Source organism: Opisthocomus hoazin, chromosome 7, assembly GCF_030867145.1.
Source record: "Opisthocomus hoazin isolate bOpiHoa1 chromosome 7, bOpiHoa1.hap1, whole genome shotgun sequence".
Taxonomy (NCBI): Eukaryota; Metazoa; Chordata; class Aves; order Opisthocomiformes; family Opisthocomidae; genus Opisthocomus; species Opisthocomus hoazin.
Window position 1 is genome coordinate 723,801 of NC_134420.1, and position 26,755 is coordinate 750,555.

Here is a 26,755-nt window from a genome sequence, read left to right on the forward strand (position 1 = left end):
TCTTGGGGAGTCGTAGCCCTGGGCCGGCCAAGCCCTGCTGTGGCCATCTTGCTGCTGTGTCTGGGCCCCGGCGTGGTCCCCGCTGAGGTCTCTGCTGGGAGAGCTGTGGTGCTGCCAGCCTGAGGAATGCTGCTGTTCTGCGGAGCAGCGTCGAGATCTGCCCGCGTTGTCGTAGCACGCGTCGTCGTCCATCTGGCATCGGGCTGACCTCTTGGGGAAGATGTGCTGAAGAGGCCGGCGGCAGGTCGGGCACACAGCTGCTGTGCGGGCCCACTCCTGCACGCAGGGCACGCAGAAGCAGTGCCGGCACTGCGCGGTGCAGGGCTCGCTGCCGGCGCACTCCTGGCAGACGGGGTAGTTCGGGTCCGTGGAGGCTTCCTGCTGCGTGGCAGGGCCAGAGGCCTGGTCTTCTGCCGAGCCCCCCTCCGATGCCATCTCACGCCGCAAGCAGAAGGGTGCGAAGCAAAAGGCAGGAGAGCGTCTCCCGGCCTCTCGGCATGGGCAGCACGAGGCTGGGGTGGTGGCAAGTGGGGACCGGTGTCCCCGTCCAGCAGATCCGCCCTGCGCCCTCGGGATGGGGCTCCCTCGTCGCTCACTTGCCGCCGCCTGTCCCCAACGCACGAGGACAGGACTGTGGCCCTGCAGGGCTGCCCCATGCCTTAAAAGAAGTGATGTCACAGGGGTCTCAGTGACCTTCTGGTGATGTCACAGTGCGCTTGGGGACTGCGCCCAGAAGGCACAAACCCTGGCCTCTGTGGGGGGGAAAAACATCCCCACCTGGAGAGCGTGCGATGTCCAGTGCTGGGCTCCCCACTGCGGGACAGACGGGGACATGCTGGAGAGCCATGCGGGGACACGCTGTCGCGTGGGGACCCACGCTGGAGCAGCCTGTTCCTGAAGGACTGCGCCCTGTGGAAGAGAGAGACCCACACTGGGGCAGTTCGTGAAGAGCTGCAGCGTGTGGGAAGGACTCACGTTGGAGAAGTTTGTGGAGAACTGTCTCCCGTGAGAGGGACTCCCATTAAATCCTGTTTCCAGCCCACCGCACGAGTCGCTCCTGGTCTGTGAAGTGAAGGCAGAGCGGGACGTGCCCGCGGGCTGGAGGGCGGCCGGGGAAGGAAGGGGTGCTCTGCTGCCTCGCGCAGGCACAGGGACGCTGCCTGTCCCTGCTCCGCCATCGCTGCCTGCTGCCGTGGGCCTCTCCTGGTGGATCGCAGCCTCAAGGAGGTGCGAAGGGACCTCCGGAGATCACCCGGTGCAGGCCCGCGGCCCGAGCAGGGGCAGCCAGAGCCGGCCGCACCCCGCCCAGCTTTGATGGTCTCCAGGGACGGAGCCTCGAGAGCCCCTCTGGGCACCTTGACCCAGGGCCTGGTGGTCGTCCGTGGGGGTCTGCTGGATGAAGGCTCGTCCTCCTCCTCGCTGCGTGCTTCTCACTCTGGCTCCCAGTTGCGGAGCTGGCTGTGTTGGCCGAGTCCCGATGGCACCAAACGTTGATTCCCCACACGAGGGGAAAAGCCCCGGGACAGCGCCCGGCTCCGCCCCAGCCACGGCTCCGGCTGCGGCAGAACCTCGGGCCAAACCCGCGCCAAGGATTCCTTCCCACCCCGCACTCCCCAGTTTAAACCTTCCCGCCCGGAGCGGGAGGAAACGGCGGCGCCGGGGGGAGGTTTGGGAGCGAGGGGGGCGAGCGGCCTTCCCCCTCCGCTGGGCCCTGGGGGCGGTCTGGGACGGGGCCCGCGGCGCAGAGCCCGACGGGAGTTGTAGTCCCTGGTCCGCCCCGCCGGAGAACTACAAATCCCGTCAGCCCTCGCGCTGGGAGCGCGGTGCATGCTGGGGCTCGCAGTCCGGCTGCCGACGCCAAGATGGCGGTGGGCGAGGAGCTGCTGCGGCTGGACCTGTACGGCCTGCTGGGGCTGGGCGAGAAGGCGTCGGAGAAGGAGGTCGGGGCCGTTGCGGGTGGGAGAGGGCGGGTCTCGCCTCTGGCGGCAGCGGGCCGGGGAGACCCGCGGAGCCGGCCCGGGGCCTGGCGTCTCCCGCTGGGCTCGGGAGGGGAGCTGCTGGGCGGGCAGGCCGCGGGCGCAGGCCGCGCTGGGCCCGGCGGGTCCCCCGAGGCCTCTGGCCGGTCCGGGGTTGGGATGGCGCGTTGGCGTTCGGTTTGAACTGACGAGTCGGCGCCGAGGCGGGGGTTGGAGCCGCTGAGCTGGGGAAGCATTGCCTCCGAGGGAAGGGAAGCCCTGGGTGAAACCGTTAGTAGCTGAGCAGAGTGAAGCGTGAGAGCAAAGCTTCGCTGCTCCTCGAGTTTAGGCCGGGGATGGGATTGTTCTGCAAGACTCGAGCTGCACGATTCCTTCCCAGGGCTTTGTCCACCAGGTGGTGCCGGGTCCCCGCTCTCTCCGCTCGGTTTAGCAGAGGGTGGCTTGGCAGCGGGGCAGAGCAGCGTTTCTTCCTTTGCTCTTGCACGTAGGGGTGTCCCTGGCGAAAGGGAGCTCAGGATTGCTCAGAGTAGCTTAGCTCCAAAAGCTGTCAGTCTTTTTTTGTAGGATAGGTGAGATTAAACGGTCTTTGAGAATTTTTTCACCTTACCGAACTCAGCTTAGCAACTGTTGCACAGTAAATGGAACTTTCTCTGTCCCAACAAATCCAACAACAAAAGAAACCAAAAGAAACCCTCCCAGTAGTAATTTGTTGTTTCTGCAGCGGTTTTTGGTTGTGGTGTGTTTTTTTTTTTTTCTCCAAGTTGCTTTTCTCAACACAGACTGAACAGCACCAAGCAGTAAATCTCGGTTCTGGCTCTTGCAGGTCAAGAAGGCGTATCGGCAGAAGGCACTGACTTGCCACCCAGATAAGAACCCGGATGATCCCAGAGCAGGTACGATGGGGCTGTGCGGACTCAAGCAACTCTGCGTGTTTGTTTTCACATCTGCAGAGTAGAAGTGCCTCTGCTTCAGGTCTGGTTTTGCATGGAATGAAGGGAATGCCTGGGCATACGTCACGTGAAGTACGTGTGTGCAGGACGAAGGGTTACTGTCATCGCTGTTGGAGAGCTCTGTTTTTTAAGGTTGAATGCGTACATGTTGGTTTAGAAACATCAGTGTTAAGTCAGTGCTGAAATTTTATTTGCACCTCTCAAACTCTTCCCACATGGGAATCCTGGAGCTTTGGCCGTGCTGTCCCCAGTGTTTACTGGCTGGTCACTATGTTGAATGATACCTCCCTCAGTCAAAACTTCAATAGCAAGCTTGTAAATCATGTTGTGGATGAGTAATGCCTGGTTTTGCCTGTTAGAGGCAAGGCCCTGACTCTGTGGGGCTGAGAATACCTAAACTGTTAGTGAGGTCTGCCTTCTGCAGCTATTCTGTTTAAGTTCTGTAGCTACAGGTAGCAGTGAAAAGTAGTGGTAACTAGAAAGATGCTATTCATCGGGATATCTCAAAATAAACACTGTACTGTATCTTGCATTTTCCACTTTGATAGGGTGCAGTCTTACAGACTGAAAATTTGTAGCTGTAGTACGGAGAAAATTTTTTCACTGGGGTGGGGGGGGGAAAGATTTTAGCAGCAACGAGAGGAAAGCTGAGGGCTTTGATATCTGCAGAAGGTTGAGGAGTGGTTTAAGTGTGTGTGGGGGGGATGTCTCCTGCTTATCCGTGTAACCCTCCAGGAGGAGAGTCAGCAGTGTCGGTGCAAAATGCAAAGTCTGAATCCCGGGCTGAAAAGCTGCTGGTGTGAAAGGCAGGGTTTGTTTGTAGCAGTGTGCTTCAGGCTGACTGCGCGTGGAGTCGTACGTCTCTGTAGAAGGGTCCTGCTGAATTCACGTTTTCAAGGTTGCTGTTAAAGTGAAATGGTCCCAGTTTTTGTTTCGTAGTTTACATGGAAGTTCATATAACAAATGGTGTCTTCTGAGTTGAGATGACCATCTATAGGTTGGCTTGCAAATGCTTTGGAAAGGTTATTCTTCTTTCTGATGTTCTGCAGGTCTCTTCCATAAGGAATTGTCTTTTCTGGTTCGTCTCCAGGCCGCTAGCGTGGTTTTCTGCATCTTACCCTTTTTTCTTCTAATTCCCAGCGGAAGTCTTCCACCAGCTGTCTCAGGCCTTAGCCGTGCTGACAGATGCAGCAGCAAGGGTAAGGGTGCCGGTGGCTTGGCGACGTCGGGTTGTGTGGTGTTGCTCTCTGCAAGCGTGCTGGGCAAGTGTTGGAACCCCTCTTCTCTGACTGTGACTGCACGAATGCGAGTCTCATCTGTTACTCCCTGCGGTTCTCCATGAGATCGAACAGTGGGTGCCAGATGACAACTTGGACAGATGTTCTCTTGCTGATTTGAAGTGCTGAGAGTAGCTCTGTCCACTTGCTGCAAGGGTGAGATACTGTCTTTAATAAGGTGTTAGGCTGGGGCGTGTCCCATTTAGAAAATAAGTTATAATGACCACTGTTTCAGGGATGCATTCAATTTGCATGGCAGTGGTGCATTTGCAGTTCCCTTGAAGTCAAGGGCTGACAAATAAACGGTATCTGGATGGGACTGCCGAGCCCCAAAGCCATGCTTTCCATGGGGTGCATGAGACTCGTAAACAGAAGAGAGGAATCGCAGTCACGGTCTCTGTCCTTTTGCTGCAAGAGCTTTGCAGGTTGCCAGATGTAGCCTGGGCCCTGTTCTTGCTGTGAGGACACGGTTGAGTGCCTGCTGCTCAAGGCCTGAAAGTAATCTGGACGTGTGAAGGGAAAGAATAAAAACAAAATAAAAATGAGCAAGTAACTCTATCCAGATAAACTCAGGAGAGAAAGCAGATTAAAATTTCTGCTGATGAGATTTAAAACATGAAACGACTCCTCTCTTTTCAAACGCTGGCAAAGCTTGTAATTTTCCCTCCAAGGGGCAGTTAAGCTTTTGGCACCCAAGAACTTCTTGGCCTCTACATTTTAAAAAGGCAAAAGTGTTTAGCAGACCCTTCCCATGCAGGAAGGAGAAAGATCAGCTTTGCTAGCTTATAAAACAAGAGCGGTGCCTTCCTGTACCATTATTCTGCAAGTAATATTTGAGTATTTTTGCCAGCCTATGCTTTACCTACTACAGAAAGGTTCTGTGTAGGTTGAAGAACAGATTATCAGCTGTTTTAAACCAAAAAGGTTTAAAGGTGCCGGTGAAATTGCCACTTTACTCCAGTTCTGAAGTCTCTGTAGTGCTCAGCGAATGTTGATGTGTTATTGCTGCTGAAGAGTTCTGATGTTCTTTGATCTGCTGTGGTTGTGTGAGTCAAACATCTGTCTTGTGAATAAACCTTTCATATAAAATAGACATTTTTGATTGTAAAACTTTGCTCTGAACCAAAGCTGGTCTGTTACCAGTGCCCCATAAGATGCTTTTGGCACATTTGGGAAACCAAAATATTCTTCCCGGCTCTGAAGATGGGTCAGGCTTTCTCTCCAGTGCACTCTGCAGTTATTCCTGGACTTCCTCACCCTTTCAGGCTCCATCTGGAGATCCTTGGGCCTCTTCTCATGTTTTCAGGAAATTTGTGTTAACTTCCAACACTTTTAGGAGGAATGTTAGCAAGAAGCAGAAGATGCTTGACCTCCGCCTACAGAGTTTCAATATCTGATCTCACCTTTACTCGCTTGCTTTCCATTTTATCTCTTCTGCTTTACAGAGTTTCACACTGTTGTGTTGGTTCTTCGGCAGGCGGCGTATGACAAAGTGAGGAAGGCTAAGAAGCAAGCAGCAGAAAGGACGCAAAAGCTTGATGAGAAGCGAAAGAAAGTAAAGCTTGGTAATAAAATGAACGCTTCATTTTCTCTTGGCATGAAGTCTTCATTAGCTGGGAGTTTGCATTTCTTCTGCCGCTGGAATTCACCGCTGGTGAATCTGCTGTGCGTTTGTGGTGGCTGTGGTCTCTTTATGCCCGTACAGCAGCTGCCTGACATCTACTCCCACAGCCGTAGCTGGGGATGGTCCTGCTCTGGCAGGAGGCAGGGGGTTGCTGACTGTTAGGGCTGCTGACACATTGCTGTGCCTGGGCAGAGGAGAGGTAGCAGAGCTGTCAGGACTCTGCTTTGAAATTGGTGTAGCTGTAACCGAGTTTGTGATCTTTCCATGCACCTCTGGTCAGCAGGGAAAATTCTCTCTGGATTGGTTTGATTTTATTTTGTTCTGCGCAGATCTTGAAGCCAGAGAACGAGAAGCCCAGACCCGTGAGAGTGAAGAGGAGGACATCAGGATAACGAGATCATTAGATCAAGAAGTAATGATACATTCTTAGATTTCTCTGCTTCTTTTGAGAAGAATTGCTGAAAGTCTTTGCAATCCTAATGAAAGCCACGTGATGAGATGCAGTAAATTTATGTATAGCCGTCCTTCAGACTGTTGGATGAAGGCGCTCCGTGAAAGAGAAGCCTGTAGAAGGAATCTTGCAGCAGTCCAGCAGATGTGTCAGTCTTGGGGGCTTATTTTTTGCCTGCTCTTTTCCTTTTGCGTAGCAGACAGTAACAACAGCTAGTTGGGAGTATGCTGGCTGATAGGGAACGTGTCGCTAAGAGCATGAGGGGTCCGATGTTATGAGCGCTGGAGCTGTCACAGGGGAACTAGGAGAAGGGTTGCCCCAGGAGCTGGGTAGAAGACGAAAGCTCTCCTTGGCAGTCTTTAGCTGGCATGAACCAGCGGTGGAACTGTGCCCTCAGATATCCGTGCTCTCTTACCTCTGCTGTAGATAATACGCCTGCGTGAAGAAGGCTCCCGTCAGCTTGAGGAGCAGCAGAGACTCATTCGAGAACAGATCCGGCTCGAAAGGGAGCAGCACGTCCAAGGTGAGAACAGATGAGGTTGGAGCCCTCAGCCAAGCGAGATGCACGTGGGACTCCGGCTCCTCTCTAGGCAGAGCTCACATACGGGTGCAGCCTTCTGGCTTGGTCACGTTGCCGTATATACGACTCTCCTTAGCACCTTTTTCAGGGAGAAGTCATAATACTGTATTTCTGGGGGGTTGCTTTCTTATACATGGCGTGCTGCTCCTTTTCAATAAATATTCTAAAGCATTGAATCTTGGTGGTCTGGTGTGGAGCCCCACAGTTAGGCTGCAGGGAGCCTAGAGTCCTGCTGATCTGTCGCAATGAAAGCAGTCGGCGTGGCAGACTCAGAATAGGGAATGATTCGAGTTTGCAAAAAATAATGGTTCTTGTTGGTTCTTGTCTCTTCCTACCCCTTTCATTCTGACAAAGGCTGTAGTATAAGATCTGTTGCTTTCTTGCAGGAAAAATACTGATCTAATGAGTTTTAAAAAAAAGAAAAAAATAAACCCACCAGACATCCAGATGTAGAAACTTTTTTGGGTCACCAGGGTTTTCCAGTATGACTGCATGTAGGCCGTTCAGCCCACCCTAGCCTTTGTTAACTTAATTTCCCGTATCAGGAATTGGGGAGGATGTTGAGCATTTGCTTAGTGTCAAACACTTTGACACTTTGAGATCCTTGCAAGGAGAGCGCGTCATTATTAAGTATACTTGCAGGGCTGGATTAAATTCTTAGGCTATGCTATCCTCTTTTTTTATGTGTACCCGTAGTGTTTCGACGCTTGTTCGCACCAGCACAACCCTCCTGCAGGAAAAAATGTCACAGAATCTAACGACATACATAGATTCTCACAGCGAATTTTGTGCTAAATGCTCTTTAGCCAAGGAGTTTTCACCCACGTTCTTTCCATCTTTTTTCCTTTCCTCTCTTTCTTTAGGCAAACAAGAGAGAACTGGAGCAGAAGGCAAAATAACTCCCAAACTCAAAGTAAGACATCCTGATAAAGCTGGGCTTTGATGAAAACTGGTAGAACGTTGTGGAGCTTTGGAAATCAGAAGGGACACTTCAACTCTGCTGAACTGGCATGTCCCTTCGTACAGTGGAGGTGAAGTTCCTCTGACTGACATGTGTCACGCATACAGACGGCTCCTGTCACTGCCGTTCCTCCCTCGCCCTTCTCAACTGTCTGGTCTAGATTTTTCAGCCTGAAATTGAGTTGTCCCTGCTTTAGGCACAGGGAAGCATCTGCTTATTACCCTGGTACAGCCATTCGTGTGCTTTCAGGTGTTATCTTTTTTTACGTCAGTGAGCAGTGTTTCTCCCCGTTCCCCACATAATTTGTTCCCTTTGCACATTCTGATGTTGAAATCGCCGTCTGTAGCTGTAAATAACAGACTTGGTTATTGTGCAGGTGGCAGGAGCTGCATGGAATGTGGCAACGTGAGTTCCAGTGGACAAAATTAACTTGTCGTGTTTATTTCCCAGCTAAAATGGAAATGCGGGAAAGAAGATGAGACGAGAGGGGGATACTCGAAAGACGTTCTGTTGCGGATCCTGCAAAAGGTCCTGTCTGACGCTTGGTACTGCTTGATCTTCCCCTGCTCTCCAGGGTAGAAGAAAGGGTGGTAAATTCTGGGAGCTGCGTATCAGCTGGAGTGGCTCACGTTCTGCTTTGCTGCCCAGCTACTCATGCAGTTTTCAGAGCTCATGGCCATGCTCCATTAGCTGTGAACTGTTCCCCAGCTGCAGCTCCGTCTCGCTCCCGCAGGGCCTCCTGCTGAAACGGAGCCGCTGCAGTTAGCCCGGCTCTGTGGTCATGGTGCCGCTTCTACCTTCGCTTAAAGCACTGTACGTTAGCTGCCGTGGGAAGTGCCGAGACGGGATTCGACAAGCCTTTGATCTGATGTGATCTTTATTTTCCCCTCATGCAAGTATCTCCTGCAGCTCTGGCTCTGAGCTGAGCAGCCCTCTTGCACTGGGGCTTGCTAGAAGCAGTGTGTAGCTCCATGCCTGCCCAGCATTATTTCCTGGGGGTCCAGAAACTGTGACAGGTTGGGATCAGTGGGAGCGTGATGCAACAAAGGGTGACAGCTCAAGGCTCGTGTCTGTGACAACACGTTTTCTCTTTGCATTTGTTCCATAGGTGAACCTTACTTCTCTCCTGGGTCTGTAATTAACTTTTCTTTCTTTCTTTGTCTTAACAGTATGGTGATGTGCTCAATTTGTTGATGTCGAGTCGAAAGACTGGGAGCGCAGTCGTGGAATTTGCTACGGTTAAGGCTGCGGTGAGTCTGGCAGAGACCCCAGATGTGTGTAGTGGGGAGTGGGCAAGAAGGGGAGCTGCAGAAGGGAGGGGTTGGCAGACTGGTGGCCTAGAGACGCTGCCTTGTCATTCAAGCTGTGGAGAAGGGTGATGAGAGTCTAAAGGTACAGATGCATGAAGGGAGTGGCAAGGCTGGAGGCGTAGACCTGGAGCAGGTCATGCTCTGAAACAAGCAGGCTGTGCATGTAAAAGGCTGAGGAAAGACGCTGCTTTAAAGAGCAGGCGCTGGGCGATTTAATCAGCTCTCACTGAAGGTGCATTACCCGTTGGGGAGGTTGGCTTAATGAGTTTTAGAGGAGATATTAGGTGTTTGCCATTTAAAAGAAAACAAAATGTCGTGACTCACTACGAGTTACAATAATTCGTGTGGCTGTGGACACAGAAATATTTCATCAGTTACCCTTAATTTTAGTAGTCCCATCAACTTAAACTTACACTGTACAAGAGTCTGTTCCTTGTCACCTGTTGTTTCACTCGTGTATATACAAACAATCAAAAAACCACAGAATTGTCTGTGACCTGTTTATCAGAACTACTGGCAGGGATATATTCTGTCTGTGCTTGTTGCAGGCATAGAGCTGAAAGAGTGCATCTCATGTAGGGCAGCTGAGAGATCTTTATTGCTTGCTCCCTGCTTGGCGTTGGTGCTAGGCTGAGATAGAAAAACGCTGGGATTGATGGCGAGCTGTGAGGGAGTGGGGTCACAAACACAGATGGTGATGGAAGAATATTTTCATTGGTAGGAGATGGCTGTGAAGAATGAAGTTGGCCTGATAAATAATCCTCTAAAGATTTCCTGGCTGGAGGGCCAGCCCCGGAACAGTCCCAGCACTGTGTTCTCCGACAGCACTAGTCAGCCTAGGACTTCACAGGTAAGGAGACATAGGCTGCTGTTATTAGATCTGTGTCTATAGCAACCCAAATTTAATAGTGTGCTTTGCATTTATGGTAAGATACGTTGGTTCCCAGCAGAGCTGAAAAGCAGCTCTTAATGAAGGGCCTGACTTTCTGATGATCCTTTTTTTGCTGAAGCACTGGCTTTTTTTAAAGGACCTTTTGCCTGAGTAGCAGCACAGTGAGAACACAAGCTATCTGGATGACTGGATCTTTGCGCAATCTCCCTTGCTCTCTTCCAAGTGAAAAACAAGCCTGTTCCTTGCTCAGCCCAAAGCCTCTAATGCCATTCTTCTGGAATTTATTCCAACATACTTTGACTGTGGGAGTCCTCTGGCTGATAGCTGGTTGAAATGGGTCTTCTAGAAGGCTGCTTTGGGGAGGTTTGATTACTCGCTGCATTCACAAGGGGATGAAATTTCAGTACTAAAAGCAAACCTATATTCCTAGGGTCTGCAGGAGGGAAAAGAAAGCGATATCAAATTAAACATCCTTGTAGAGACCTTATTGTCTGTTTTGGTGCTTGGTAGGCACTTTGAGCACGAGGTGTTTGCCAGCTCTTAGGTGCTTCCTGTTTATTTCACCAGATAATGCCTCTGAAGGTGTTGCCCTGGGATAGCAAATGTATCCCAATCCCAAAACACATGGCAGGCTATAACATCTAGTGGTTAAAACATAAAATCCAATCTTAGGACGTGCGGCAGCAACTTGTTGGCTCTCCGTTACCCCTTGTTCCTGCTGGCCCTCTGAAGTGGGAACGGCATCCACTTGTGAAGCGTGTTACACTACACTCTGGTCTGTAGCACAGAATCTGTCTCATGCTCTGCGTGTCTTCTGCTCTAGTTAGTAATTCCTTGGCGGTGAAGGGACCTGAGATCCTTTGCTCTGGTTGTTTGAGTTCCAGTTCAAACTTCATGTGACACTTCCTCCCCTCTCCTCCTTCCCTGTGGTGTGAAGATCAAAAAGATCTGATTGCTGAGAGCACTCCTGCCTCATGCTCTGCAGGTTCGCTTGGTCTGTGTGTCTGTCTTGATCAGCCTGGCATGTGTTCGCTGCCGAAATACTGCAGCAGCTTGTGAGATTGTGCAGCACATTCTCTCTCCTGACTTTTTGTTGGGCACTTCATTTATAGGAGATGCATTTAGACATCAGAATGCCTTGTTGTTATCCAAGTTTTGTTTAGGGTTGTATGTGTTCACTTGGGATGCGTGTTCTTTGAACAGCCTGGCCCGAGCAGCGTAGCTACCCAGAAATCTTGGGCAAGGGCAGGTACAGCGTTGTAGCCCAGGAGCCAAGCAGATCCGCACAGTGTAGAACCAGTGAGAGCCTTGCAGACCCAGCAGACTCTGAGGTGGCCAGAGGGTTAGAAATTGGGGGGAAAAAAGCAGAATCCAGTCCAGTGTATTTCAGTAATCCTCACTAGTAGAGAATGAGGACTGGCTCTGAAGAGCTCAGTCACACCTAAGGGGGTTGCTGGTGCAGTTGGAGCTTGGTAGTGGATTCTTGCCTCTGTAGCTTCAAAAGCCCTGGCTTTTGGCAAAGTTTGTCTTGGCTTGTTTCCATGGCCAAAGCATGTTGGTGTGGAACTGCGGCCTCCGCCTGCTGCGAAGGATCAGCTTGGTGGAGCAGGGGGGGAGGGCAGGCTAAGCAACCGGTGTTCGTGCTGTGTGGAGGTGGTGACTCGCTTGTGTCCAGCACAGCCTTGTCAATCCCGTGTTAGCTCTGAAAATGGTGAGGAGTTATGGCTGGTGACTTGCATCCTTGCCCAAGAACTGCATTGCTGTTGCTTGTCTGTCTGCTTTCTACTGCTTTTATGTGTAAGCAGCTGCAGTTTCTTTGATTACATTGCAGTTTACTGTCTGGGCTAAGATCTCCAAGCTGCTCTGGTTCCTGCTTCGCCTACTTCTTACTCCAGACCCCCCCCAAATCCTGCTGCTGCTTCCACTAGGATGCTTCCAAAATCTGTAATTTGGTGATAGCTTCTCTCATCTGTACTGCTTCTAGTTGGCTTATCCTCTTTGTCCTTAGCTGTTCAACTCTAGGCTAGACAGGATGAGGTCTTAGGCATGTCTTTTGCCACTGCCTCAGCCTACTCCTTGCCTCATCCTTTCGTATGCAGTCTGGCTTCCCATCCATCTCCACATTGTTGCTTTCAAGCTGCACTAATCTCGTTCTGATTTAAGCTGCCCTCACTTCCTATTTGCTGCTCCCTCTGGATTGCTCCTATTTTTGTCTGAATCCACCCTCCTGTTTGCTCCCACTCTGCAAATGCAGCTCCTTCCCTGCTCTGCCTCAGAAAACAGCTGAAGGCCTGCAGCGTTCTCATGGCAACGCACTCGCTACTCATCGCTTCAGAGCAGTGTCTGCTCCCTGCCTGGGGTGGTCAGCCAGGAGCCCTGCACCAGAGGCTGCAAGTAAAGGAGAGCCACACGCTCACTAGACCAGGCGGCTTTGGAAGCAGCTCCCAGGTGACAGCAAGGCTGGTGCAGTGAGTTGCAAGGTGCTTGCCTCCACAGTCTTGCCTGGCTTGTTTTCTTCTCCAGCAGTGGGTGCACGTTGTCCAGCAGTTCTGGAGAGCTGCTGGAGCCAAGCGGGCGCATTATGCTTGAATTAGAAAGGCTGTGGATTGGCCAGTGTTACTCCAGGCTGTTTGAGAGCAGTGACTCTCTGATTGCTGCAGGTCTGAATGGTCCAAAGCACACAAAGCTGTACAGTGCTGTGAGAGGCTTGTTTTGCTGGCTACGGCAGCAGGAAGCGCTCCCTTGCACCTGTAGTGGCGGGATCTCCCTGCCAGCCCTCCTCGTTCAGTTTGGGCCATTTATTCAGCCTTATTAAAATGCTGAGAAAAGCCTTCTGTCTGGCACTCTTGCATCTTTTCTGAGCTCCATATAGTTTGTTTTATATTATCTGACTTTGAGTCTAGTAGGTTAAGAGCTGTCTGTGCCTTCTCTGGAATGTCTCTGTGCACTTTACTGTAGCCAGCTTCCAAAGCTTATGGTTGTCTGGGTGCATGGAGGTCTTATTTTTTACCTTTTAAGAAGAGCTCTAGTATCAAACCTGGCAATGACAAAGGCAAGAATTCGTGACCCAGTAGTTTCTGCAGTGTCCTTTTAATAGTTTGCCCTGATACTGCCTAAAATACTCTCAGCCTAGCAGAGCCCTTCCCACTGTGCAGCTCGCGGGGTTGAGAACTGTTCATGTCAGTGCTGGGTCTTGGCCTGTGTGCACTCTCCTCCAGGGAGGATAAGTGCCAGCAGCTCCAGCCTTCTCCCAGCCCAGAAGAGCAGAGCCACGCTGCTTCCCCACCCTCATAAAAACCTGGAGTGCCGGAGAGGGTGGATCTTGGTCGCTACAGATAAGGGACCTGCGCTCTTGGTACCTGGGCTTTTTCTGGCTTGCTACCAATGAAATGAGGCAACAAGACACTTCAAGTCACAGATACATTTATTCTTCATATCTGTACAGCTGATAGATCAGTGCATGCTTCAGGCAGCAGAATCTAGAGAAATTTCTTCTCCTGCTAGTAGGATAAATAAACTGCTGTTACTGTATTACGAGCCTACGTGGATGCTTACCTGTTTCCAGGCTGGGAGTGCCAACTGCACTCGAGTTAGGGGAAAAGAAACCCACAAGAAAGAATAAAGGAGGAACGGCTTTGATTCTTCACATCCAAACATGGTGGGAGAAGAAACACCAGTTTCTGTCTCTTGACCCTTGCCATAGCTGTGGCTTTGAGATGCAATGCTACTGTCTCCTTGCAAGCTGCCTGCTTATCCACAGGTGATGTATGCTGTGTTCCTTTCTGTCCGTGCTCTGCGGTGTCACAGCCACATCCCCAAAACAACAAGTCTTTCGCCAAACAATGTCGTTCTTCCACAAGGAGGAGACGCACAGTCAAGAGTGGGAAATTCCCAGTGTGGAGAATGGAAACTTGCCCATGAGGTTCCAGCAGACAGTGCTCTCATCTGAGCACGGAGCCTGTGAGCTCTGCTCCGGAGGGCTCCTGGGCAAGGACAAGGACAGTCTGTGGTGGGTACGGCGAGAACAACAGAACAGGCCACACACAACAGGAATGCTGCAGTATCCTTCCTCCCGCTAGGACTAGAGAAACTGGCAGCAGCAGTGAGTAAATGTGGTATGTTAAATGATAAATACCTTCAAATGGCGTAATCTCTTGGGTTCTGTTTCCTGAGGGTCTGCAGAACATCCTCGAGAAGCGATAGCCCCAAATCCACTTTGAAGGACAGGAAGGGATCAGACAGGTCAGAAAGAGTGGTGCCATTCTGGGTACCTGTCTCTGAGGTCCCGCAGTCTGTAGCCTGGTCCTTGTGGAACTGAGTTTGAGTGGCTTTGTGGTATTGGTGAGCAGCACCCGAAAAGGAGATGTCGGAGTGAGAATCTGTGTGATCGATGATGTTAGGGCAGCTAGAACTGTCCAGGTACAGCCGGGGAGGCTTGGGAGGTGCTTGTGCCTTGGCTAGGTTTTGCTCACTCTGACATGACAGGTAATCAGACTTGTCCTTCAGATCCCTCAAGCATTCCCTCTTCTGGCACTGTCCGTCACTGTCCAGAGTGTGGCTGTTCTGATTCAAGATGATGACTTGGTTGCCCAGCTTTTTGTGTCTCCTGAGTGAGAAGCGTCTGAAGAACGTTGTGGACTTAATGGAGCCTCTCCGCCAAGTATCCATGCTGATGAAAGACAACGAGAAGGAGGAAACTGCTGACTCTTCACAGTCGGGTGTTGGACGTCAGTCGCGGGATCAGCAGCAAGCCACACAACAGGAACAACCTCCTCCTTCGCTGTTGCAGTAGCTGGAAGGAAAACAGAGAGGCTGGTATTGCAGGAAATGCAAACTTCACACTGCGTCCCTCTGTTAAGCAGCAACTGGCCTGTCTTAGATATTAAGGAGTCTCCTTCTTCCGTGGAGAAGGAATGGCGATGTCTGAGCTTATTAAATCTGTGCTGCAGAAACAAGCTGATGAAGAACAGCAAAGGCACACAGTCACCATGAGAACAGATTTCATCTAGCATCTAGAACAGAAGGGCACTTTGGTACCATGGTAACCAGCCACCTTCATGGTGAAGGGCACGGTATAAAAATCTCAGTGGGTGGTTAGGGAGACGGTGACTCAGTCACACTGAAGGAAACCAAAGAAATAGAGTCAAATGGAAATCTAAAAAGCCACAAAATGAAGATGTAAAAGACGAACGTTAGGAAAATAGAATGCAAAAGGGACTTACGCTGTGCCGGAGTAGCTCCTGAGTCCAACGGGTGGAGAAGAGAAGCTGCTGAAGCACTGGGAGAACTGTGACCACCACGTTCTCCAGGATGCTGGGACCTTGGAAGAAGCAAGTCCGCAAACGATTCAGCCAGGTTGGACCCCACGGAATGCTAAAAATCCACGATGCCGTCTCCTCTTCATGCGCCTCCTGTCACTGCTTCCCAGGCTGCAGTTCCTTGTGCGTATGTATTTGTTTTGAGCCAAGCCCTTGCTGAGTCAGACACGTCAGAAACTGGGTTTTACACTATTGGTAATTGCCAGGATTGCAGGAAGTAGGTGTGGAGAGTGGCAAAGCATCAGCCCACACTCTGCCTGAGGAGAACACGCGCTCCCTTAGAGGCACCCAGATCGCTTGGGAATACCGACTTGTAGCCCGTCTTGGATCAGACTGTTTCTTCTCTTGGTGCTCTCCCTTCTGCCACTTCTGATGGCTGCTTCATCAGCCAGGCTCCCAAATGCGGCCAGAAAGAATCTCTTGTCTGTTTAAAATTTCAGTCCAGAGCGTGAGGTGGTGATTCAGGTTTGTACGGGTGATTCATCTGCGGGAGTCTCCTGTGGGCTCTTTCATTCAGCCAAGCAAACGCCGGTGTGTGGCCGCGGTTGGTGGGCAGGAGCTTTGGAGAAGCCTGGTTCTGCCACTGAAGGCTGACAGAACCCGGTGCTTGCCCGGGCACTGTGGAAACCTGTGCTGCGCAGTACTGAGAGGTCTTCTCATTCAGGCAGCTCCTGGGATGCCAACTGTGGCGTTTCGGTCTCTGAATTACCCGGTCTAAGTTTCCCATCTGTTGTGGGCTTCCGTTTTCTCCTTGTGGCCGGAGGAGCCGCTTTGCTGGCACACGACAGCAAATTTGCACTTGCCCCATTTTCACACAGAATCTTACATAGCTGTTCTATTGCCTTTTCATCCCTCCTGTTTGCTGTTTAAGATGTCCTTAAATCACCACACCACTAAATCTAGTTCCTAGCAAAATGAATGTGAGATCTTTTTTTTTTCTTCACCTTCTGTCAAGACGCTTTTATTTCTACCTGAGCTGTCAAGCAAATGAGATGGATGTTTCCAAGCACTGCGGTGCTTTGAATACATCCGAAATAGGAAGGCCACCTACTGATGTTGCGTGGCTTTTGAAAGCAAAGTGCCAAAACCGCCACTTTGCTCTGCGATGGCAGCTGTCATCTGCTGCCTACGTTTATTAGGCAGAGTCTGCAGTCACCACTTGGTTTGACGTGACAGTTGCTACCACACAGCAGAAAGGCTCCAAGAGCTTTTGAGAAGTAAAGCACTCTTCTGACAGGTTTGGGAACATACCTGGTGGTTTTCCCTCTGCAGCCACTTCCGTGACTAAACCACAGAAAGGTTTGGGGGTGTTTTTGTGGCGTTCGCCGTTATAGGGGATGAAGAGTACGCTGGGCTCTGCGCAGCAGCGCTGTGCTCGCAGGGCAAGCTTGGCATCCGGGATAACCCACCGGGGTGAGGCAAGCCGTGCTTCCCCTTCCAGCCTTGGGAGCAGGTGGGAGCAGCTCCAGCAGCAAGAGGGCCGTTTGGCTCCCTGTCTGGCCTGTTGCTGGTCTCGCCGCTGCGCTGCTGAGGGTCGGTGACGCTGCTGCGAAGGAGGCTTCCTGCCAGCCGGGCCGCTTTCGCACCGTAGCGGTCTTCTCTGGGGCCATACCGCTACGGAGCGCCTGCCCGACCCGAACAGGGGTGCTGAGAGGGTGGTTTATGGCGAGGGGGGCTGCGGTGCGTACAGTCCGTGAGAGGCTGCGTTTGTTTTCTGCTCCTAGGCGTCCGTGGTATCGGAACGGGATTACGAGAGCCTGGTGATGATGCGGATGCGCCAAGCAGCGGAGAGGCAGCAGCTCATTGAGCAGCTGAAGAGGGAAGATGAGGAAGAGTCTCACACCTAGTGTGAGAGAGTATGGATTCTCCCCACCCCACCATTCTCCATTTCCAAAGCTGTTTCTTAATTTAAGTCAATAAACCTCCTTTTTTTAAAACTGCTGTAGGAATATGAGCTCTCGGCGACTGCAGCCCTTATCCCTGTCCAGAGCCAGCGGGGGAAATGACCGCGTGAGCGTCAGAGTAAGTGCGTTACCCTGCCAGTCTGTGTGCTTGGAGCAGCTGCCCAGTCACAGAGGACAGGCTGTGAGGGGTGCTGTCACGACGCCAAACCCTCGAGCTCCTTCTAGTTCCTGAAAGCTTGTTCAGGAGCTGTGGATGCAGAAGGCTTTGGCAACAGCCGTTGAAAACAACTCCCGGAAAGACACCGATCTCTTTGGAGAAGCGTTTTATTGGCGTTACCCCTACAGCAGGATAGATACAGTCCCAGACAACCCAGCGCTGCACTTGCTGCTGTTACGATTACAGAGCCCGTACCTGAAGTGGTGTTCACAAGATCTTTCCCTGCTGCTCTGAGGCTGTTTTGGGAACAATGTGTTACGCTGGAATGGCACTCGTAGGGCTGAAAGTCTGATGCTGCTAACCACAATCCCAGCTGGGAGAGAAGCCGGTCTTGCTGCTGAGCGGAGGGATCTTCGGAGAGCACAGTGTAGGTGTAGCAGCTCCCGTGCTCGTTTCTGGGATGAGACCGTATGCCTTGGCCTCCCTCCCCGCCACGGCCTGGGAGAAGGCATGCCCTGAGCTCTCAGCTCGGCACGTCCCTCTGGGGCACCCTGAGGAACAGGCAGAGTCTGTTCCTCGAGCCTGCTGCAATGCATGCTAAATAGGAGGTGATTAAAATGTAAAAAGATGGTATTTGCCAGACTGGCGTTCTGAGGAGCGCAGAGATGGAGCCATCTGTTCTCTGTGCCTGATTCCCTCTGGATTGGGCATACCTTCCTCCCCCGGCCCTGGGAAAGGGCAGGGGTGGCATTGGGTCAGGTTGTGCCTCTACACCACTCCTCCCCCCGTGCCTGAGTGCCTGGAGTCTGGGACAGAAAGGAATTAAGGGGAAAAGTTTGCTGTCGGTCCTGCGCGAGACGGTCCCCAGCAGGATCCGGGCCAGGAGGAACGCAGGAGTCCTGCTCGCTATTCCTTGTGGAGGCACCACACCAGCGTCTGGCCCACGCCGGTCATGCTCACCACCCGGTAGCCGCAGCTCTCCAGCTTGTTCAAGACTATCCGCGGCGCGTCGTTCACGTAGTACTCCCAGCTGCAAGCAAGAAAGAGGAGAAGAAATGAGCTGGAGAAGGGAGAGATGAGGATTTCCGTGTGGAGGGGGCTCTGCCTCGCTACCAAACCGACGCCAGGCACTGCAGTGACCACGTCTGGCTCGCTGTCGGTGGGGTGCGAGGTCTTGCCTGACCGGATGGGGAAGGCCAGAACCCACAGCTGCCACACCAAGGAGAAAGCCTGTCCGAACGGAGGGGTCACGTTAAATGGAGGTGTGGTTCGAGGGCCGGCTCTCGGAAGCCCTGTGCTGCCTGGTTCTCTGGGCTGAGCCTGCAGCCGAGAGGCTTCGGAACGCGTGGAAGAAGAGGCCGATCCCTGCTAGGCAGGGAGGGGTGGTGCAGGTGCTTCTGAGGAATGAAAACCCCCGTCTTGCCTATGTCAGAGCACGCCTGTAAGCTGGGTGTTTTTGAAAGCCTGTGCCTGAAGTTTGGGGAAAAAACCGCTGCCTTCAGCCAAGTACGAAGCCTGTGAGCAGCCAGAAGCCGTCGGCCCTCAGCGGAGCTGCCAGCGAAGGCGGAGCGGGGGCTCCTCTCCACCCCGGCCCTTGGGAGCATCGCGCGCCGTGGGTGTCCAGGTTCTGACAGCGGGGATCGTCGTCCAGCCTGCGTTCCTCCGTGGCTTCTGCTGGCCCTGCGTGGCTGGAGCAGCCGCTGCCCTTCCCCCCGCCCGATCCCCGAGGCTGCTGCTCCGCGGACGGCGTCAGCACCGTGAGGCTGCTCCCGCCATCAAGAAGAGAGCCCGAGACTGCGGAGGGGCACGGCGCAGCCCCAGAATGGGCGGCAGTGGGTGGGGGAGCAGCGGAGCTGACACCACGCGTTCACCCTTCGGCGCTGGATTTGGCAGCCTGCCTGTCCCTTGAACAGAGCCGTGCTGGACGCGGGATGTATTCAGGCAGATGGGACGGCTCCGCACAGCTTCGCTCTGAGATGACTCACCCGCCAGATAAGCTGGTAATGACGGGATCGCTGGGGATCTTGTTTGGGCACCCGAACAAAGAGGCCTCATTTTCATACTAATAACAGTAAAAAAAGACCCAAAAGCATTTCCAGAGTTGCTCTTGCTAAAATTGCAACACATGAACGGAGCGGTGAGTGCTTTTAAAGCATGAAATAACACCGAGATGTGGGAGCTTTTTTTTCAGTTTCTCAAGACAGGCTATGCTTTGCTATAATTATAGATAATATCTGTTATTATACGTGCCTTTGAACTTCATGCTTTCTCTAAGAGGCTTGCCACATAACCCCCAGATTCACATGCTGGAGTTGGTAAATATTATTCCCATTATGCAGCGGAAGGAGCTGGGGCAGGGATTGTGTGTTGCTTGTGGGAACCTAAAAAGGCGAGTGGCTGAGCTAACAGCAGAAGGAAGGCTGAGTTACCCGGGGCCTTAAACACGACCCTGTGCCGAGTGAAACGCGAGGCTGCGCACCGGGCGTATCAGGCCGTGCAGCCCGGCCGCATCGGGACGGCGTGGCCGGGAGCGTTTGCAAAGCAAAAGGCCAGCAGGGACCAGAAAAGGCACCCGGGGTTGGAGGGCACTTCTGCACCCGCACGCTGCAAGCCCGGCGGCCGTGCCGCCCGCCTGTGCCAGACGTGGGGAGCCCAGAGGAGCGGGCGTGGGGACGGGACTGAGCTGGGGCGTTCTAGCGACGGAGCAGACCCGGTGCCTTCTGCCGCGCCTTTCGCTTCCTCCAGGATGGGGCTTGGCTCTGCCCCGGGGAACGGCGACGTTGAAGCCTTAGCAGGTGCCTCGGACCTCAGCTCCCCGCATCTGGCAGAGGGGAATCGGTTTTTGTGTGGGACCAAGCGGTGCTGACAGCCTTTGGAGTTACAGGGGAGGCCGGGGACGGTGCCCAGCAGCCATCCACGCACGCACCTCCCCCCGGCTGCGCCCAGGAGAATCCCCTTTCCCGCAGCAGCCACGGGCCTGGCTCTTGGTCCTTGGCCCCGTGCCGGCTGCCAGAAAGGCGCCGGCTGGGCCAGGGCCCGCTCCCCCCGTGCTGCAGCCCCGATGCCCCGGGGTTCTGCCCCCGCACCCCAGCCGGGAGCCCAGCGCGCGCCGGCAGCGGAGGGGACCGAGCGATGTGCCGCTCGCCGAAGCCCGCGCAGAGCTGCCTGCCAGCACCCGCGCTCTCCCTAATTAGAGGCAATTAAATGTGCTCCGGCTGCAGACTGCAGTGCCCCAGCAGGTCCCCAGACCTTTTCTTCCAGGCTCCTTCTGAGGTCACACTCACGTTTTTGGGGCACACGGTGCTACGGGAAGGAGGAGCCTCACAGCGTGCCGTGGCCGGGCTCGCTGCTGGCGAAGCCTCGCGGTCCGCAGGGGGGTGGCGAGTCCCGCTCGGCCGCGGTGCCAGCACCGCAGCTCTCAGCCCTGGCACGGTGCCGTGCCTCCGGGCTGGCAGCAGCCGCGTTCCAGCCGGGTTATTTCCTCCACCCACGGAGTTACCCGGGCAGAACGCAAGCCGTGCCACGGAGCAGGTAGGGCAAGAGGGACCTCAAGCCGCTCCAGGCAGCAGGGAGGGAAGAAAGGTGGCGAATCCAGCAGGGAGAGCCCCTGGGAAGCTGAGACCCCTTCTCCCAGACAAGCAAAATGTGGCAATCCGGGTCCTTGTAACGCTGCATCTCCTCGCTGGCTGCTGGGGCAGACGCCACGGAGCCGTTCTGTCTGTCTTTGCCTCTTTTTCCACCCGAATCCCAGGGATCCTCTCCCCTGTCTCGGGAGCCAGCAGCCCTTCTCCCTGCCTGAAGCCTCTTCCCTTCCTCCTGCCTCGGGTCTCCCTTCTCTCCTTGCACAGCTCCGGGCCCCCCACGGGGCTGGGACCAGCGCGGCCGAGTCCCGCCAACCCCGGGGGCCTGAGGCTGCGCGTGGAAGGGTTCCTCTCTAACCGGGGGCCTTCAGCGTGGGGTTCTTATCTCCTCTGTCCTTAAAATCTCCCACCCTGTTTGGGATTTTAACGCTGCAGGAGCTGAGGACCCGGACCTCGATGTTTGCCGGGCTGTACCGAGTAGGTGGGCTCTCCCAGCTCCGCCGATGGGAGCTTTGAGAACATACTGGGAGCGAGAGGCCCCTTCTGTTCCTCTCCCGCACCGCCTCCGCACCACGGCACGAGTGGGCAGGCTCCAGCAGAAATCTAACCGCTCCTCTCCGTTGGTGTGATTTGCATTTGGGGCTTTGTTTTGCTTTGTGGGGCTTTTTTTCCTGGAGAAAAACAAGAAGTGAGATATCAAGTGGGGAAAAAAAAGTGAGGCAAGCTGTGAAGACCACGCTGGTAACATCTCCACGCTGCGCTTCGGTGAAGGCTGGCGTCAAACTCGGCATGGGCAGAGAGAGAGACGGGGACGGGGAGAAGCGTCCAATACACCCGGCCTGGGAAGGCGCCGGCTCGCAGGCTGGAGCTGGGGGGACGCGGCGGGAAGCAGCTCCCACCCTGGGGCTCGGCAGCCCGAGGAAAGGCGCCGGGAGCCGCGGGGAGGGGCTGGCTCGGCTGCTGGTCACGGGAGAAACCTCCAGCTGAACGTCGGGATGGACGGACTGCGGACGAGGGTGTCGGGGGGTTTGGCACCAAAAAAGGCCACAGCCAGAGCAAGGCTGGGATGGGCACCGCTCGCTTCTGAGCTGGAAGCGCTCAGACAGAGGAGGTTTGTCCGTAAGGATTAAGGGTAGGATGAAGGTGGATAAAGGAGCGCAGAAAGGTGCAGATGCTCGCTGTGCCCGTTTTATTTCAGCCAGGGCACGCATCAGGTAACACCCAGAAGCATCCCAAGCGTGCAAGGGGTAGGGAGAGGGGGGGAGATGGGCCAGGTGCTCAAATGGGGTCGGAGCAAGAAAAAAATAAAGGACTAAATGAAATATCAGGCAGCTTTTCCTTGGGTGAGCATGGACAGGCAGGGGCAAGCAGCCACGCGTGCCCTTTCAGCATCAAACTAGTCCCGGGATTAAACGTGCAGCTGGAAGGTGCCACGGCGAATACGGGGAGTGAAAACGCTCCCGATTTTCTTGGGAAAACCAGGAGAGGGGGGAGCCCGGAAGGTGGCAGAGCAGGACTTACAAGTGGTTCCCCAGCATGTTCCTCTTCGTGGCCCCCAGGAAGCTCATCAGGCTGGGATCCGAATGCTCGTCTCCCACCATGGTGGGCCCGACCTCCTGCAGGGACATCAGCGGGTGAGCGATGTGGGGCAGCGCGGTCCCCCCCGCCCCGCTCCCCAGCACAGCTCCAGTAAGAGTTTTACCGGGAGGGGGATTCCTGCGAGCCCCCTGCCCGTCCCGGGATCAGACCTTGGTGGCTCTGCTGCTGCAGGGCCACCTCCTGGCTGGGCTCGTGGTGGCCCTGGTCCTCTGGGACGGGTCACTGGGAGTCCACAGGACGGCAGCGAGGTGCTGCTCGCGCCCTCGCCGTGCACGGCCAGCGAATCGGTGGGGTTTGCCGTGGAACGAGCACCCCCGGGCCAGGCAGGGACCCTGTGCCGGTCCTGGCAGAAGACGGCTTTGGGCCGGGCTCTGCTGGCGGGGAGCGGGGAGAAGGGGCAGGTGAACACCCCCGGGATGCCGAGGGACAGTCACCCTCCCTCGGAGGGGATGGGGGAGCTGGGGGAAGGCAGGCAGAGCCGCGGGACCCGCAGCCCACCCCTGCGTGCTCCAAAACCTGCCCGGCCCCGTCCGGGCTATCCCTGAAAACAGCGGGGTTTAATTGGCTTTATTAGATGGAGCTCTTCCTTCCTTTAAATCTCCTCCACACCACCCATGAAAAGTTTGCAGGTGGAAACTGTTCTTCCAAGGGACGTCCCCCATCCGCCGGCCAACCGACGCCAGGCTGCTACCAGCACTTACATGAAGGGCCACTCAGCCCTAAATAACCTCGGAAATATTTTACCCTTTTTGACCCCGCTCTTCTCCATCACCCCTTGGAGAAAGCAAAGCCCAGGGACGGGACAAGCGTCCCCGCGCCCGGTTGCACGCGGAGGTCTGCGGGCTGCGGGCTCCGCGTGACACCAGGGAGCGAAGCCCTCGGTCGCGGGGCAGCGGGACGGGAAGCCCGCGGTGAGCTCAGCGGCGAAGCGGCTGGACGGGCGGGCGGCAGAGAGAGCCGAGGGTTTCTGCCGGGCTGGGGGAGCCGAGCGAGCCGGTTCAGGGACCGCGGGGGCGTGAGGATGAGGACTGACTGCAGCAGAGAGGGTGAGCCCCCCGCCAGCACCCATCCATGCACCAGACGAGGCCAGCCCGGGCTGCTGCCGGCCAGGTTCCAGGCTGGAAATGTTTGCTCTGCTGAAGGGCAGGGTTTCCAAAGTCTGCGGGGAGGGGGGAAGGCGCTAAGCTCCCCTAACCCAGCGCCCCGCTGCGTGCCTTCCCCCAAAGTGCCGCCGACCCCGACCCCGCGGCGCTTTCTGCGTCTGGGTCCGCAGTCGCTGCATTGACTTGTGCGGTGCCAGCCGCCGCGCAGCCCCTGGCGCTGCATTCGCTGCTCGCTCGGCGACGGGTGCGCAGCAGCGTGTCTCCGACGACGGCACCTCGCACCCAGCTCCCGCCGGCTCCTTCGGGCGCTCTTTGCACCGCTCCCCCCGGATGCAGAGCCGCATCGCGGTGCTTCGGCTTTCAGATGTGTCGCTCCCCTTCGCGCTGGGGAGAACCCGGCCAAGCGCCCGGCTGTCTGCGCCGGATGGGGCTGCCCCACGGTCACAGAATCCCAGAATCCCAGCATGGCAGGGGTGGGCAGGGACCTCTGGGGTCACCCAGCCCAACCCCCTGCCCAAGCAGGGTCACCCACAGCAGGCTGCACAGCACCGCGGCCAGGCGGGGCTGGAATATCTCCAGAGAAGGAGACTCCACAGCCTCCCTGGGCAGCCTGGGCCAGGGCTCCGTCACCCTCAGAGGGGAGAAGTTCTTCCTCGGGTTCAGACGGAAACCACGGTCACCATCGTTGGGAAGCGACGCTTCCTCTGCGTCTTCACAGGGGAAGAACGGGCTGCGCCCTGGGCCCAGGGCTCGGCCGGGGTCCAGCCGCCCGCCAGCCCCGCTGCCGGCAGTGCCCTTCCCGTCGCTTCGGCTGCGCCTCCCACCCCGAAGCGGCCGTTTGGGGAACGGGGAAGAGGGAGAACCCCCAGCGAGGGCCCGCGGCCAGGGGTCAGCTCCTCCGAGCTCGGTGGGAGCCCACGAGGGGTCTCCCCAGCCGTGTTCCTTGCCTCTGGGGGGGTCTGGGGAGAGGAGCGGGGGTCCGGGCACCCGAGGGCTCTGCTCCCGCCCGACGCCCACCGCGGGGACGGGGCGAGGGCCGCGGGGGTCGTGCGGGTCGCCCCGCAGCCGGGGCACAGCGTGCCCGCTCCCGGGGGTCCCGCAGACCTGCGGGGCACCCCCCCCCCGAACCCCGCACTCCGAGCCGCGGGCGCAGCCCAGCCCCGCACAGCCGTGCCTGCTCCCGGGGGTCCCGCAGACCTGCGGGGCACCCCCCACCCCGAACCCCGCACCCCGAGCCGCGGGCGCAGCCCAGCCCCGCACAGCCGCGCCCGCTGCCGCCGGGGCTCGGCGTCCCCGCTCCCCCCGACCCCCCCAGCCCGGGGGTCTCACCATGCGGATCTGGGTGCTGATGAGCAGGTACGGCATCCTCCGCCCGGCCCCGCCCCCGGCAGCACCGCCCGCCCCCCGGGGGGGCTCGGCTGGGGCTCCCCGGGATGGGCGGGGAGGAGAAGGAGGAGGAGCGGGAGGATGGAGCCGGAGGGGATGGACCGGGGCACGGTGGGCTGGGGGAGGGCGGACGGGGAGAGGAGGGACAGTGAGGCAAGGGACGAGGGGGTGGTGGGCTGGGAGGTGGTGAACTGGGAGACGGTGGACGGGGAGATGAAGGACTGGGAGACGGTGGACTGGGAGATGTTGGGCAGGGAGATGAAGGACTGGGAGATGTAGGACAGGGAGCTGAAGGACTGGGAGCTGAAGGACTGGGAGATGTAGGACAGGGAGCTGAAGGACCGAGAGACAGTGGTCAGGGAGATGATGGACAGGGAGATGAAGGAGCAGGAGATGGTGGACAGGGAAATGATGGACAGGGAGATGATGGACAGGGAGTTGAAGGACTGGGAGATGGAGGACAGGGGGACAGAGGGCCGGGAAATGCTGGGCAGGGGGACAGAGGGCTGGGAAATGCTGGGCAGGGGGACAGAGGGCTGGGAAGTGCTGGGCAGTGCTGGAGCGGGAGCCAGGCGGGTGGGGAGCGCTGGACCCCGCAGAGCATCCCCGGCAGCACCCCGGGGCCCTTCCCAGCGCTCCCCTGCAGCAGGGGGTTCGGCACAACCAGCGTATGGGGAAAAAAGTCCCTTTTTCTACTGGCTGTCGCACTTTCATCTGGAGACACGGGGATTTAAATCCCTTCAAAATCCGAGGGGAAGCTAATTCCCTGAGACCGGGACAGACAGAGGTGCCTCTTCTGCAGGTGCTGATGGATGGATTCCCCCCTCGACACCCACCCTAGCAGTATGAAAACTGTACATAAAGCAAGTAACATTTCCATAAATAGCAAATAATAGTTCCCTGGCCTCAAAACTGGAACAGAAAGCTCCTCCTGCAGCTCGCCAGGAACCAGTGACAAGCTGTGAGTGATTCCTAACTTTGCTGCTAATCTGCAGGACTAAACGACCGCAGGACCCCGTGCCGAGAGCCGGGGCTGCCCCACGCCGCGTCCCCCCCGCGCGACCTGGGGCCGGTTCCTCTGTGCTGCCCCGAGTTACTCATTAACCCCAACAGGGAGCGAGGCAGAAAATGGACGTTTCTGCTCCCCAGGCTGAAGGAAACGCTCCGACAAGGGCAAACCCTGCTAACCATCAAGATTAACGTTATTATGAACATGTTGGTTGGGCTTGGCGTGATAAAGGAGAATGCCCAACAGAGGGTGACGCTGTCATCTTCCTAAAATCTGCCCCAAACCTCCCGATACATTCATTTCGAGCTGGATGTGGGATGCCTCGCTCCATGGGTTAATCATCAGCTCCTTCAGGTCACTTCCATCCTAAGCCAGGCCGTCCCCCAGTCCCTGCTGCCGGAACGGTCCGGGTCTTTGCTCAGAACTCTGATTTTCTGGTGTAAACCTGCATTTGGCTTCTAGTGTGGCAAATTAACACTTTATTGCCCCTGTTGCCCAACTAATGAAAAGGAAAAGCTGCCTCCTGGACGTTTCACCCGGTCGTGTTTGATTTCGGCCGGAGTCCCAAATCCCTGACCCCTCCGGACCTCGCCCGGGCGGTCTCGCTGCCAGCGTGGTCCCGCGGTCACTGTCCCGGTGTGGCTCTGAAATCCAGACCCTCCGCTCTGCCCGCTAAT

General features: G+C 55.6%; 3 protein-coding genes across 3 annotated transcripts; 1 reads left to right on the forward strand and 2 right to left on the reverse strand.

Annotated features, from left to right (window-relative positions):
- The first annotated feature begins 1,849 nt into the window (after positions 1-1,849).
- Positions 1,850-17,276, forward strand: DNAJC17 (DnaJ heat shock protein family (Hsp40) member C17). The gene is made up of 11 exons (XM_075425494.1): positions 1,850-1,940; positions 2,800-2,869; positions 4,067-4,125; positions 5,681-5,768; positions 6,157-6,239; positions 6,705-6,801; positions 7,722-7,771; positions 8,270-8,347; positions 8,989-9,069; positions 9,851-9,979; positions 17,064-17,276. The coding sequence occupies exons 1-11, from the start codon at positions 1,863-1,865 to the stop codon at positions 17,184-17,186; spliced, it is 936 nt and encodes a 311-aa protein (XP_075281609.1). The 5' UTR covers positions 1,850-1,862; the 3' UTR covers positions 17,187-17,276.
- C7H15orf62 (chromosome 7 C15orf62 homolog) lies at positions 13,428-15,463 on the reverse strand. The gene is made up of 2 exons (XM_075425496.1): positions 15,244-15,463; positions 13,428-14,813 (listed from the first exon to the last, which is right to left on the reverse strand). Exon 2 carries the CDS (start codon positions 14,687-14,689, stop codon positions 14,159-14,161), a length of 531 nt encoding a protein of 176 aa, XP_075281611.1. The 5' UTR covers positions 14,690-14,813; positions 15,244-15,463; the 3' UTR covers positions 13,428-14,158.
- Positions 17,277-17,549: 273 nt separating the features above from the next.
- GCHFR (GTP cyclohydrolase I feedback regulator) lies at positions 17,550-25,128 on the reverse strand. The gene is made up of 3 exons (XM_075425497.1): positions 25,013-25,128; positions 22,503-22,597; positions 17,550-18,430 (listed from the first exon to the last, which is right to left on the reverse strand). The coding sequence occupies exons 1-3, from the start codon at positions 25,046-25,048 to the stop codon at positions 18,307-18,309; spliced, it is 255 nt and encodes an 84-aa protein (XP_075281612.1). The 5' UTR covers positions 25,049-25,128; the 3' UTR covers positions 17,550-18,306.
- Positions 25,129-26,755: the final 1,627 nt, after the last annotated feature.

What these genes read in the sequence shown, in the direction of transcription:
- GCHFR (XM_075425497.1), bottom strand. Translation starts at nt 25,048, where the DNA reads ATGCCGTACCTGCTCATCAGCACCCAGATCCGCATG. An exon ending in TCAGCACCCAGATCCGCATG is followed by an intron (nt 22,598 to 25,012) that starts GTGAGACCCCCG and finishes ATGTCCCTGCAG; the next exon opens with GAGGTCGGGCCCACCATGGT. An exon ending in AACATGCTGGGGAACCACTT is followed by an intron (nt 18,431 to 22,502) that starts GTAAGTCCTGCT and finishes TCTTGCTTGCAG; the next exon opens with CTGGGAGTACTACGTGAACG.
- DNAJC17 (XM_075425494.1), top strand. Translation starts at nt 1,863, where the DNA reads ATGGCGGTGGGCGAGGAGCTGCTGCGGCTGGACCTGTACGGCCTGCTG. An exon ending in CGAGATCATTAGATCAAGAA is followed by an intron (nt 6,240 to 6,704) that starts GTAATGATACAT and finishes CCTCTGCTGTAG; the next exon opens with ATAATACGCCTGCGTGAAGA. An exon ending in AAGGGAGCAGCACGTCCAAG is followed by an intron (nt 6,802 to 7,721) that starts GTGAGAACAGAT and finishes CTCTTTCTTTAG; the next exon opens with GCAAACAAGAGAGAACTGGA.
- C7H15orf62 (XM_075425496.1), bottom strand. Translation starts at nt 14,689, where the DNA reads ATGGATACTTGGCGGAGAGGCTCCATTAAGTCCACAACGTTCTTCAGA.